Source organism: Eublepharis macularius, chromosome 12 (assembly GCF_028583425.1).
Source record: "Eublepharis macularius isolate TG4126 chromosome 12, MPM_Emac_v1.0, whole genome shotgun sequence".
Classification (NCBI taxonomy): Eukaryota; Metazoa; Chordata; class Lepidosauria; order Squamata; family Eublepharidae; genus Eublepharis; species Eublepharis macularius.
The window spans coordinates 62945280-62957629 of NC_072801.1; the positions used below are offsets into that span (position 1 = coordinate 62945280).

A 12350-nucleotide genomic window follows, 5' to 3' on the forward strand; every position below is an offset into this window, starting at 1 on the left:
AGGCGGGGTGCCTGAGAAATGACTGTGCTTCTTCAAGGATCTCTTCAAGATAGACAATGGTTCTTTCTTTTCTAGAGGTAATAGAACATTTCTAGGACACAAACATGCAAATCTGTTGCTTCTTTAACTGGTCCACTTTGCCCAGTATTGTCTACTTTGACTGGCCGCAGCTCTCCAAAGTCTCAGTATACCATTTTTTTAAAAAGATACCATAGACTGAACCCGGGACCTTCTGCCTATACATGCTCTAGCCAAGGATTTCTCTTACACACAAAATGGTGATCAGAAGATTCTACTGCTCCTTCTGAAAGTGCCACTCTGCAGATCAGTAAGATCAAGGGTTGCGCATTCACTGTTGTTGCTCCCACACACCTGTCATTCCTGTCATGCCCTCGTGAACTGTTTGTGAGGGCATTTTAATAAAGACAGCAGGGTTGTGGTTTAGTGCCCTGTGTATTTTATAGTCTAGTAGCACCTTTAAGACTAACCAACTTTATTGTAGCATAAACCTTTGAGAGTCACAGCTGTCTTTGCCACAGAGCTCTTCTGGATCTGTGTATTTTATGTAACCCTATTGTTTTTAAGCCCGGTGAAGGGATCGGGGAACATTTGTATCTCCCCTAACAGCCATCTATGGATGCATGCTACATACAGACAGAGAGCAAGGGAGCTAGACAGTGTGAGGTGGATCAGCTCAGCCAGCACAGAAGTGATCACTTACCAGTGGCAGTCTGGGCCAGTTTCTCCTTAGTCTTGAGCGCGTGAGCCCGCTCCTCTTTGAGGCGCTCATCGTCTTTCAGGAGGGCCACCAACTGCTTGGCCTTCTCCCGCACATTGACTCCCTGATCCTTGCCATCGCGGTCAACATACTGGAAATCCTTCAGCGTCTGGATGGCATAGATGTTCTCCTTGCATTGCTGCGCCACTCGCTCTGAGCCAGTCTTGATCAAGTACTCCATCAGAGTCATGGCCTGGAGAAGACAGAAAGAAAAAAAGAGATTGACTCCCGCCCAAAAGAGAGAGGCCAATAATTCACAGGTGTTCACGGGGAGAAAAGACTAAAAGCCCAGAAATTCTCTGAGTGGAGGCAGGTAGACCAGGAAGCAGAGACTTCTGGAAGTAGCGGTAGGGATGTCATCAAACTGCACCCAAAGAAGTTCCCAGATTGTCTTCAAGGGCAGTTCACAAACAAAACAGTATTTTTCTGGGGGGGGGGGTTCCCCTCCAAAGCCTTTTTTCAATTATTTTCCAATAAAAAAATTAGGCAATTTGGGGAACTCACTGGAAAAAAAAATCCTATCAAATATTTGTGCTTTTAGAATGAGTAAAATGCTTCTTATGAGTTCCTATCCAAATGATACACTTTCTTCTGCTTACTACTGAATGTTTTCTACCATCAACTTTTATTTTTTCTCACCTCTCGGATGGCAAAAACTAAAGACACAGGTGCAACTGTAGCACAGGGCACAGCAATTTGCAACTTTTTCAAGTATTGAGTATACTCACAATTTTTCTTCAAGAAAATGAAGATTTTTATACTTTTAAATCAATAAATGTGCCAATAGTACAACTTTAGATGCTAAGTTACAAATGATCCATTTTGTGTTGTTCAATGAGTAACAGTACTACAGAGATTTCAGTCACACACCCCCCCGCCAACACAAAATGGTGAGGGGGAGAGAGATGGTTCTTTTCCATGACTTTTCCAAAAATTTTATGTCTCATCTGAACCTCAAAAAGATAATATGACTCCATCAAGATTTGGGAACAAACAGTTATTTACTCCACCAGCCCGCCAACCAACAGCACTTCTGTCATCTTTCCTGCATTCACTTTTTGCTTGTCCTCTCACAGCCACTGAATCACAGCAAATAGCCAAGAGCAAAGATAGCTGCTTCAAGAGGCTTAGCTGAGGACACTCAACTTCAAAGTTTTGGATGAGCTCATTCAGTGACTTGCAAAAGAATTTAAAACACATGGGTAGTAACAATGAACCCGGGAACACACTGCAGGTTAAATTCCACAATCTTGACTCCCTAATTACATCTTCTGAGCAGTGCTGCCCCCTCTATTCCCCACCTTGCATTCCAAGCACTGCAATGCAACTGAGTGGTCAACTGTGTCAAATTCAGCTGCAAAACCCAGCAGTATTAATAACGAAGCATTCCGTATATCAGTCTGTAACTGGAGATTGTCCTATCAGAGCAAGCAAGACCATGACATTTTCATAGTCAGGCTAGAAGCCAGCCTGAAAAGGGTCAAGGGTGGATGAGTCATCCAGGAAACCTGGGAAATGCTTTGACACCAACTTCCTTAAAAGGGCAACTTTTACAACAGCCTGTGATTGGCCATAAGCCTTTTATTGAGAGTTGTTGGTTTTTTTATGAGGGGCAGTGGACACCCTCTTACAAAGGCTGCAGAAAATCTCCCACAGCACAAGCGGCATTGATAATCCGCATTTTGGCCCCCTTGCCTTAGTCCCACAAGATTTTATCAACCAAGATAGGCAAGGGCCTAAGCCAGGTGGGGCTTTACAGCACTCCGGATCCTGTCAACACCATTCAAAGATAACAAGCTGAAACTATCCGTAGGGAGAGAAAGTCCCAAGATGGTTCTTCAGACACCTTTACTATCCAAAATATTTCTAAAGAAGCACTCAAGTCTGATAAAATCTGAGCGATCTCTGTGGTGTCTTTTTGTGATTCTTTGCAGATAAAATCTCTCTCAGAGATAAAATCTCTCACAAAAAGACATCACAGCGATTAGCCAATTCCCTCCATATTTCTGAACCTGTCAAATGCTGAATTACTTGAGCTGGATGTAACTTTGCTGACAAAAGGGCAGCAAAAAAGTAACTCCTTTGCTGCTCTCACTGCTGCTCATGGGCTTTTCAATGAACTCTACAGCACGCTCTTTCTGATTCAACTTGAGCTTTCCACTAGCCACACTCAAGATGAAACCCAGTCTTCTTCCGTTCTCCCAGCCCTGTCGTAAACCGTGCAGCCAGTTTCCTACTGGTGGCCAACATCTTCAGCAAACAGGAACAAATGAAGCTGCCTTATACTGAATCAGACCATCGGTCTATGAAGGTCTGTACTGTCTATTCATTCTGGCGGTGGCTTTCAGGTTCTCGGGCACAGATCCTTCACAACACCTGTCATCTGATCCTTTTCACTGGAGATGCCAAAGATCCCTCAGCGTGTACTGCAGATGCTTCGCTATTGAGTCACCCCCTCCCCGGCAACGTGGCTCAGCGGCTGAGTACTGGCCTCACATGCTGAAGCTCCTGGGTATGAATTGCTGGCATCTCGTCATGCATGGCACTGCCTAACGAAGGACTCACAAGAACCAGTGTTTGGGCTGCAGAAACATTATGAAACGTGTCAATTATCAGTAATCTTAAATTGTATATTTTCAGTCATGCAGTTAGACTGCCTTATAACAGCTCTCTAATGATCTCTGGCTGTGAGATTTGACATTGTTTGGCTGTTTAACTAGGAACGGTTGCCAACACTTGATCTAGCAGTTCAGAGATGGGGTGGTGGTAACGGCTGTGACTGAGCGCCTTACCTTGTAGACATGACGCCAGTTCTTGCCGTGGTCATTGAGACGCTTCCAGATCATGCTCATGATTTCAGAGAAGGCCACCACATTGTAGGTGAGATCAGCAATTTCAGACATGAGGGAGCTGGAGGGGCCCCATGGATCATTCGAGGTAGCCTCCCGCACCTTGATTTCTGCCTCGGAATAGTTGTGTACAATGTTCTTCATCTGGCGGCGCAGAGAGGAAGTCGACATGGTGGCAGCTGCTTAAACAGACAGGGGGGACCACAGCCCCCCACTACCACAGACCTCTTGGCAATGGCTCCGAGATAGGATTGGCCGCGCAGGGCAAGGGGGCTTGCCCCTGCACAGAAATCAACACCTCCTTAAGATGGAGGTGTCCGCTGTGTCTAGATGGAATGGATCCCAATGCTTCCTGAGAGGGGAGGCCACGGCAGCTCTTCTCGTGCCACCTCAGTGTGCTGCACACTCACCTGGCGGCAACCTGGGCGTGAAAGTCATTCTGAAATGCACCTGGAAGACAAGAAGGTGGGACATCAGCAGTCGAAGGAACCACTTCCTTTCATACACCTGGTTGAAACTGATTTACAAAGGGGCCAAATGTTTCATATTTTACTGAAGGAACAGTCCCCTCCCCCGAACCTATTTCCAGTGAAACTCCCATGCAGAACATACGGAGGGGAATATTTGAATGTTTGCATCAGCAGACCCTTGTAATAAAGAACCTTGTCCAAGTAAGTCAGTTGAAATCTGTCTTCTTCACTGAGCTAATCTTAAATTTTGTGCCAAAACAGCCAAAAGAAAAACCACACAAGATTCCACTGCCTGTACGAACTGTGCAAACCAAGTATGCCTGTTGCGTTATATTTGCCTATTTTCCATTACTCATTCAGGAAGAAGAAAGCGTCTTCCAGGGCACCAAAACCATATACCCACAAGGCTACCTGAAGCCCACCTTTCAGTCCCATCCTCCTTCTATGAGTCACCAAAAGTTGCTCACAGGCTAGTAGCATGTGCACAGCCTCAAGGAGTGTGAAACTTTAAAAACAACTAAACAAAAGCTGAATGTATCAAGTTGCCTTGCAGAAAGTCAGGCCAATGGTCCATGCCTACTCTGCTTGACAGTGGTGCTCCATAATCTTGGGCAGTGGTCTTTCCTGGAAATCTTTTCAACAGTAGAGGCTGGAGACTGAGCTGGGACCGTCTGCATATAAAGCACATGCGTTGCCACTGTGCTAGGGACTCTCCTGAGAACCTGAGGATCCTGAATCCTGCCCCTCTAAGGTGCCACAGCTCATTAAGAGTGGTTTATGTTCAATCAGACAACCAAAGGTTCATCTCTGGTCCAAAACTTCATGTGGCCAAAGTGGTTCCCCAAGGAATCCCATGCAGCCATCCTTACCTCCTTCTCCAGTGGCAGCTACTGGTACTTTCTAGGTAGCTTAGAAGAGATGTAGACCTTGTTCTATTCAATCTCCACCAAATGGAACATTCAATGACTCAAACTTGGCCTGAGGGGGCCAGTCACTTTCATGGGCAGAACATTAGACTTGGCTTTCATTCTTATCTCTGATCAGCACTGATCAAGGTTGACACCAAGACTCTGGGCTCTTCTATACACACCTGCCTATATCGGGCATAGACTCAACAGCCTCTCTATGCCTGCACACTAAAGTGCAAAGTGCTTCTGAGGACATGGAACATCTTTCATCATTAAGTAACCATTGCCAGTCGAAGGCATGAGACTTTGACAGGACTTTCAGAAAGGCTTGAGGGTCTGGGTCAGAGGGGGAGGGAAGGGAGCCACACACACACACACCCCTAGATTTTCAGGCAGATATGAAGTATTTGGAAAACTAGAGCAGAAGGCAGAGGACATGTAGCCATGGATTCTCTCTCAAACCCATCCTCTGTATCCTGGAGCCCCTGGCTCCGCCTGACCCCCCTGACATCCTCAAATGCAAAACAGGAAGGAAGTTGACATTTCTAAGGAATGAGTCACAGCAGCCAGTTTTTGGAAACTTCTTCCTTCCATCCCTTTCCGGATTTCTTAATGTTGCTTCTGACGCTAGAATTTTCACTGAAAGACACAGGAAACCATTGCAGAAGATGCGGTGGCAGAGAGGGAACTACTGTGCACCTTTGTCCTTAAAAGATTAATAGCAAAGTAAGCACCACTGATTTAAACAGAACTTATTTCCTGGTACACGTCTTCACGATCCAGATGGTAGAAATAACTGCAGCAAATGCAACTCTCTTATGCCACTGAATCACAAGTTCGTTTTAACCAATTTAATTAAACTTGCAAACAGTAGCATCTTTTCTAAAAATGTTCTGGAAAGGAAGTCCTCCCCTCAAGTATAACACAGTTTATCCAAAGCAATGCAGAACAGAGTTGCAAGAAAATGCAATTATAGTAATTCTCCAAAATAGCTTTTATTATTTAAAAAAGTCAATGCCTATCAGTACTGTAAAAGATGAAGGGAGTGAGTTACCCAACATTAACTTCAGATAAGGACTGACTACTGCAGCCATCTCTGATCTTAAAGCAAGAAAAGCCCTGCTGGATCAGACCAAGATCCACCTAGGCCAGCATCCTCTTTCCCATGATGGCATCCAGAGAGACCCCCACCTTGCAGAAGGCCTACAAGAAAAGTACGGAGGTCAAGGCTTCCTGCATTGATGCTCCCCTGCAACTGGAATTCAAAGCTACACTCTAAATAAGAAAGTTCTGTTTATCCATCACATCTAATAGCTATTGGTGGATCTATCCAACATTCATTTATCTGACTCCCTTGCAAAAACATATTGTAAATGGTGGCAGGCTGAACCGAGAACAGTTTGTCTGAGGCTACCGAGTGAGTTTGTGGCAAAGCCTCAAGGAACCTCTGGGATTGCAGCTTGTTCTCTTCACCATGACACCATCTCCTTCTACAACAGTAGAACTAGTCCTTCAAGAGAATCTTCAGCTCTCCTTCCTTCCCAATTTCCACCAACCAGCTTTCAAGGACAATGAAAGCTACGCTCAAAAGGGGAAAGAGGTTGAAAAAGCACCCCCGGCTACAGGACATTTTTTCACCTGAATCTGCTTTTATCTAATCTTTTCCCTGCCCTTCCTTACTCTTGCACATCCCACAGTCTAAAGCTGGAGCTGGCAAGACGGCAAAAACGGTTAGCTGAAAAAGAAATAAAACCCCTAACAAAGTCTTTGAAACAGAGCTTCACACTTCCTCCCAGTCTTATACTTCATCAAACAATTAGTAAAAAAATTGCAGTTTCTTAAGCCAAGTACCATTTGAGGACACTGAATGACAGCAAACAATTTCTCTTGATTAAATGTTCCAGGAATTTTAAAAAAACTGTCTGGATTTGAGGGAAAAATAAGTTAATTGCTCAGTCAAGAGGGATGGAATGATGCCAGGGTCCCTGAACACCCCCTTCACAGTAGACAGCGGGGATTCCAATCCAATTAGACTCCACACTTTTAAATTAGAAAACCAATCGACCGCAACAGCGCTGGCTGCTTTGGTGGAGGCGCTTGTTGGGTCTCACTTCTTCACACTCACCCACCACCCAAGTGTAGTCAAGGGTCACAATCCTGAAATTTCCTCACATATAAGCTGGGGAAGGGTCATACCCCAGCAGCCGAGGACATACTTTACGTGGAGAAGGACTCGGATTCAAGCCTTGGCATATGCAGTGGCTCAGGGAAAGACTTTTGGAAAGGTGCTTGCAAACACAATAGTCACTTGTGGAACTAGATGAACCCATCTTCTGATTTTTATGGAAGTGTGTGCCGTAATGTAGACATGGTTCCCTGTGCAGACTCTAAACTCAGCATTTTTAATAGCAAGTTTCTAAGCCTCTTGAACATAGCAATATACTGGAAAGCAGGCAGAGCATTTAAAAGAATCTGAGCAACTTTAAAGTGCTGCACCTCGCCACTCTGTTCCTTTGGCATCATTGACCCAAATCGCTTCCCTTGTCCTAGCGCCATATCATTCATTAGAGAGAGTTTGATTCTCCTTGGGGCAGAGTTGCTGTGCTGACCACGGTTACCGTATTGTGTATTCCACAGCATAGCAAAGGAAGTAGCCTTAAGCACAGAATTCAACTTCCTTGTGATTTCAGCTTTCATTTTAAAGCTTCTAGTGGGTGATGTCTCACAAATTAGTCGTACTTTTTTTTAAAATACAGTGCCGCCAGTGCAGATGGTGCTTTACAGAGCAGTAGAGGACAATTCCCTGCCTGAGGAGTGTGCAATGTAGCTTTTGAAACAAAAGGAGGTGGGAATAAACATGGGAAGAATCTGCATGCCATGTCTCAGGAGCAACATATGCATACATTTTTTGCATCCTACCCTGTTGTCAATCATCATTATCAATTGCAGGACCAAAACTGTACTAAGCCGGGATAGGTGCAGCAGCTAGACTGCTGGGTTTGGATGTGGGAACCCCAAATTAAACCCTAGCTCAGATATAGAACTCACTGGTGAGCCTTAAGCAAGTTGCTCTCACCCCATTGAAAATACCCCATGGGGTTGAGTGGTTAAAAACTGCTATGTGTTCTTTAATGGAAGGGCAGGTTACAATTACATTACCACAACCAAGCATACACGAGAAGTGCATTCCCCCAGGACCAACCAAAATTGCTCCACTAAGTTTTTATCCTCTGGGGACTGCTGTTCCTCTGCACTAGCACAATGTCTCCAGCACACATGACTGGTAGTACAGTATGATAGGAGTGCATCCCAGGAAGTGTCCCTTGGGGTACTTTTTATTGCAGAAGAGGGGCATAGAGAGCATCACAGATTGCACTCTCATGAAAAGGGAAGGCAATTGTCAGAGGAGCAGTCTGCAGGTTTCCAGCTATAATAAGGCAGAAGAGAATAACATTGTCCCAAGTATGTTTCCTACAATGACAAGCAGCCCTACCATTTCATTCCTGTGCGAGATACTTAATGTAGATGAGGCAAAGTTTAACATGCTGTTTAAGGTCTGGTTTATTCTTCCAAAAGAAGAGGACAGCTAAGTTACACAGAGCTAAGTCACTTTCCCACGTTGAATACAAACAGCTATGAAGACCACATACAAGCCCCACTGAAACCAAGGAAGATTTTTTTGTAAGCTGCTTTGAGTCTCCATCAGGAAGAAAAAGTGGGACAAAAATATATCAAATAAATAAAACAAAGATTAAGCAATTGTGTAGGGCATTGTGGGTTCACTAAAACCAAATGCTGCAAGCAGATTGCACAATTTAAAAAATCTGGAAGTGCATCTGAGCTTCTAAGAAATCCCCTTATAAGCCAACAGAAGTCTCTACCTCATACAGCTATAGCAAGACTAGACAAATCCCAGGCCCCAGCTTTTCATGGCACTTAGAAATGTCATCATGGCACATAGTATTAGAAAATACGGTCATAAACGTGCAAAACTATGAAGGCTGAAAATAAGCCTGGGTTCTCTCCCAGAGACAAAGAAAATGTTTCGAGGCCTAAGCTATGGGGAGAGCCTCTAGAAGATATGTGAGTTGTTATCTCTGAGTTTACTCAAAGACAGAGAGATTGACTGAGATTGGAAATGATTCCAGAGTGCCTATACTGATAATGTCTGCATCCAACCCATCTGTGTGGCTCCTCAAACCCTGTTTTCCTACCTATGAGTAACTCTTTCCCACTCAGAACTTGTTTGCTCCCATTCTGTTTCACTAGCCTAACATCAGAGATCTTCTGCTCCTTAATTATACACAATCTTTTCCCCACAGAACAATCAATCACAGCAGAACCAGGACTTTAAGGAAGGCATACAGGGGGGTTCCTACAGAGGCAGAAACTCTGGCACTGTGTAAAAACACTTGACTTCTCCCCTTTTCTCCACTATTTGCAAACTCAAAGCCCAATGTCAAGCAGCAACATTTTCCCCTCCTGTCTTTAGGATGTGGAACTGGTTGTAAAGAAAGTGGGTCAAATGGGTCCAGGTGCTAAGTACAGAGGCAAAAGCCTATTTGGACTGGAAATAAGTGACTGAAGAACAGGCTCTCTATGCTTCAAAAGCAAAGATCTAAAAGGAGCAAGTTCAGTTATGTCTTTCACTGAAATAACTTAAATTGCCTTGTTGGATCAGATCAAAAATCCATCTGGCCTAGCATCCCATCACTAAAACAGGACAGCTATGTGTCCTCTTGAAAACGCACAAGCAGGACATGGAGATAACTATCCCTCATATTTCTAATCAACAATGTTTATTTATCAGAGATAATATAATTACCTCTGAATTCAGAGGTTCGTTTGCTAACAGCTCTCTTGGCTAATATCCTGGTAGATTTTCCTCCATAAATTCATCTAATCTATTCAAAAGTCATCAAAGGTAAATCCTATTGCTACATCAAGTGTTACCCAATTTATAGCCTGAAAAATTACTTCCTTTTACTCACTCTAGGTCTCTTGCCAAACCATTTTACTACATTACCAAAGCACCCTCCCTTTAATCATTCCCCTCTAGCCTGCCCCAAACCAAAAGCTAGCTATCAGCTTGCTGAACGCAGTGAATCCACAGCTGTTAAGACTTCTATTTTAATCCAGAGTCACTGGAGCCCTTTTTCTTTTCCCTCTCTACAAGCTGATACCGATATAACTTGTCTGGCATGCCCAATGTCAGCCTCATTCCATGGAAGTCAGAGTCCCTCCCTCCTCCCCCACCCACCCACTTCTACAGGACACACTTGCTTCCTTATCTGATCTTTGGGAATCTGACCCAGAAGCTAGGATGCAAGGGGTCAGTTGCAAAGTCTAGCAAGCACCAAAGATAGTTTCAGATAGGTAGCCATGTTGGTCTGCTGTAGAACAGCAGGATCAAAGAGCAGGGGCACTTTAGAGACCAAATGATTTTCAGGGTATAAACTTTTGAGAGTCAAAGTTCTCTTTGTCCAATATAAGTAGAAGTGGAGATCCCTGAGCCTTTATATCCCACTCTTGAGGCGGGAGGGGTGTAGCAAAGAAGGGAATCAGGATACCAAGGTTCAATGGCACAATGCAACTTGATTAAAGCAGAAATTATAGTTTCAGATAGGTAGCCTCGTTGGTCTGCAGCAGAACAGCCAGATTTGAGCCTAGGGCCACCTTAGAGACCAACAAGATCTTTAGGGTATAGAAGCTTTCGAAAGCCAAACCTCCCTTCCTCCTAATAGAGGGATCCCAAATCAGTCTCTCTGCTAACTCTTCAAAATACTGTCTGCCTTGCTTGTTTCAGCCCCTATCTCCACCCTTTCCCCAACATTAACCACATTAACCAAAACCTCAGTCACTCACCTAGGAGACGGATCCCCTTAACTGCACCTTCTGCAGGTTCCCCCTACTGCCTCTCTTGGGGTGAAGGCTTCAGGCAGGCAGCTCCATAAGCGACCACAGCACCGCTGAAGTCTCCTGGGGTCAGAGCGGGGGTTTCAACTTCCCCCAGCCAGGGGGCATAGCCAGAGTCCGTCTTTCTTAAAAGGTGGAGGGAATGGTGACAGTGTGGGGGTGGAAGCGGGAGGGCGGAGGCTTCAGGAGGGAAGCAGGCCGGCCATGAGAGGCAGCTCGAGAAGTGCAGAAGGGGACGGGGGGCGGATGGAGCCACGTCGGGGGATGAGAGAGGCAGAGACCCTCTATGGAGCACAGCTGGAAGGCCGAGGGCTGGGTTCAAGGGTCACACAACAGGGAAGGGAGAGGTCATGTCACGGGCCAGGCTGAGGGTCAAAGGTCACCCGGGTGTCACTCCACCGCTGTGAAGAAAGGACGCGGAAGGCGGGCATGTGTAAGGGGAAAGCGGTTTCTCCGCCCCCGTCCTAGGCTTGGCCCCAGCCTGACCCCGTCTCGGAGAAGCCCCAGCTGGTGAACACCGGCAGCCCTGACAGGCCAACGAAGTATGGGCCCCCTAGAGCGTCGCTCTACCCCACAGCGTCTCTATGGCCCCCGGGAGGCTCCGGGCCCCTCTCGGCCCTCGGGGCAGGAGCGGCAGCAACAGCAGCGCCGGGAGGTCCCTCCGCAAGGCGGAAGCGGAAGTAGAGTTTCCGCAATTTCCGTCCTCCCTCCCTCCCTCCTCTGGGGTTTACCGACTTCCGTCCGCACCGCCTCTATGACCGCAGTTTCCTTACATCATAGAGAGAAGGCAGGCGACTAGAATGAACGGAAGGGAGATCAAAGGACTAAGAGGAAGTAAAACTACGGACGCAGCTGCTTGTGTGATAGGTTTCACTTCCGGATTTTAGATGGCCGGCGCCATATGCGAGGCTGGCTTGTATTTCTACCGTGTCCTCTCTCTTTGCGTTGGTAACCCCGCACGGCCAACTGAGAACCGGAAGTGCCTCTAGGTCAGAGAGCTCTCAGTGAGACACTATATCGAGAAACGTCAGAATGACGCAGTACCTCACTTTCTGGCAAATTAAAAAACCGAAATTGAATATTGAAAGCCCTTACAATAAGTCCCCACTTTCGAGCATGTCTATAATGAAGCCTCCACAGCCTTTGCCTCCACGAAGGTGCAAATCATTTCGATTTTTTCCTGCATTTGATTGTGCCTGTGGAAACAGCTTTTTCTACCTCTATTAAGACTGAAGGCTCTCTTTTCATTGGCCCTCTTGGCTCAGCCCACCAATAGAGGGGGACAAAAACTAGCCGCAATCAGCCCCTAGAGATAGAAATTAAGTCACACACTACATCACAGCTATTATTTCCCACCGTAACTTTACAGGAAAGAATAGGTTTGGTTGTCAACTTCCAAGTGGTGGCTGGAGAGCACCCGAATTACAAC

At 45.7% G+C, this 12350-nt stretch overlaps 1 protein-coding gene across 7 annotated transcripts in view; it reads right to left on the reverse strand.

Annotated features, from left to right (window-relative positions):
• Positions 1–11581, reverse strand: part of EPN1 (epsin 1) — a 30380-nt gene extending 18799 nt beyond the window's left edge. For all 7 annotated transcript variants that reach the window (XM_054992320.1, XM_054992317.1, XM_054992323.1 and 4 more), the window contains exons 1-3: positions 10871–11581; positions 3571–4077; positions 722–971 (exon numbers count right to left, since the gene is read on the reverse strand). In XM_054992320.1, the coding sequence (XP_054848295.1) occupies positions 722–971; positions 3571–3798 (478 nt within the window). In that variant the 5' untranslated portion in view covers positions 3799–4077; positions 10871–11581. The remainder of the gene's footprint in view (positions 1–721; positions 972–3570; positions 4078–10870) is intronic.
• Between the last annotated feature and the right edge of the window lie 769 nt (positions 11582–12350).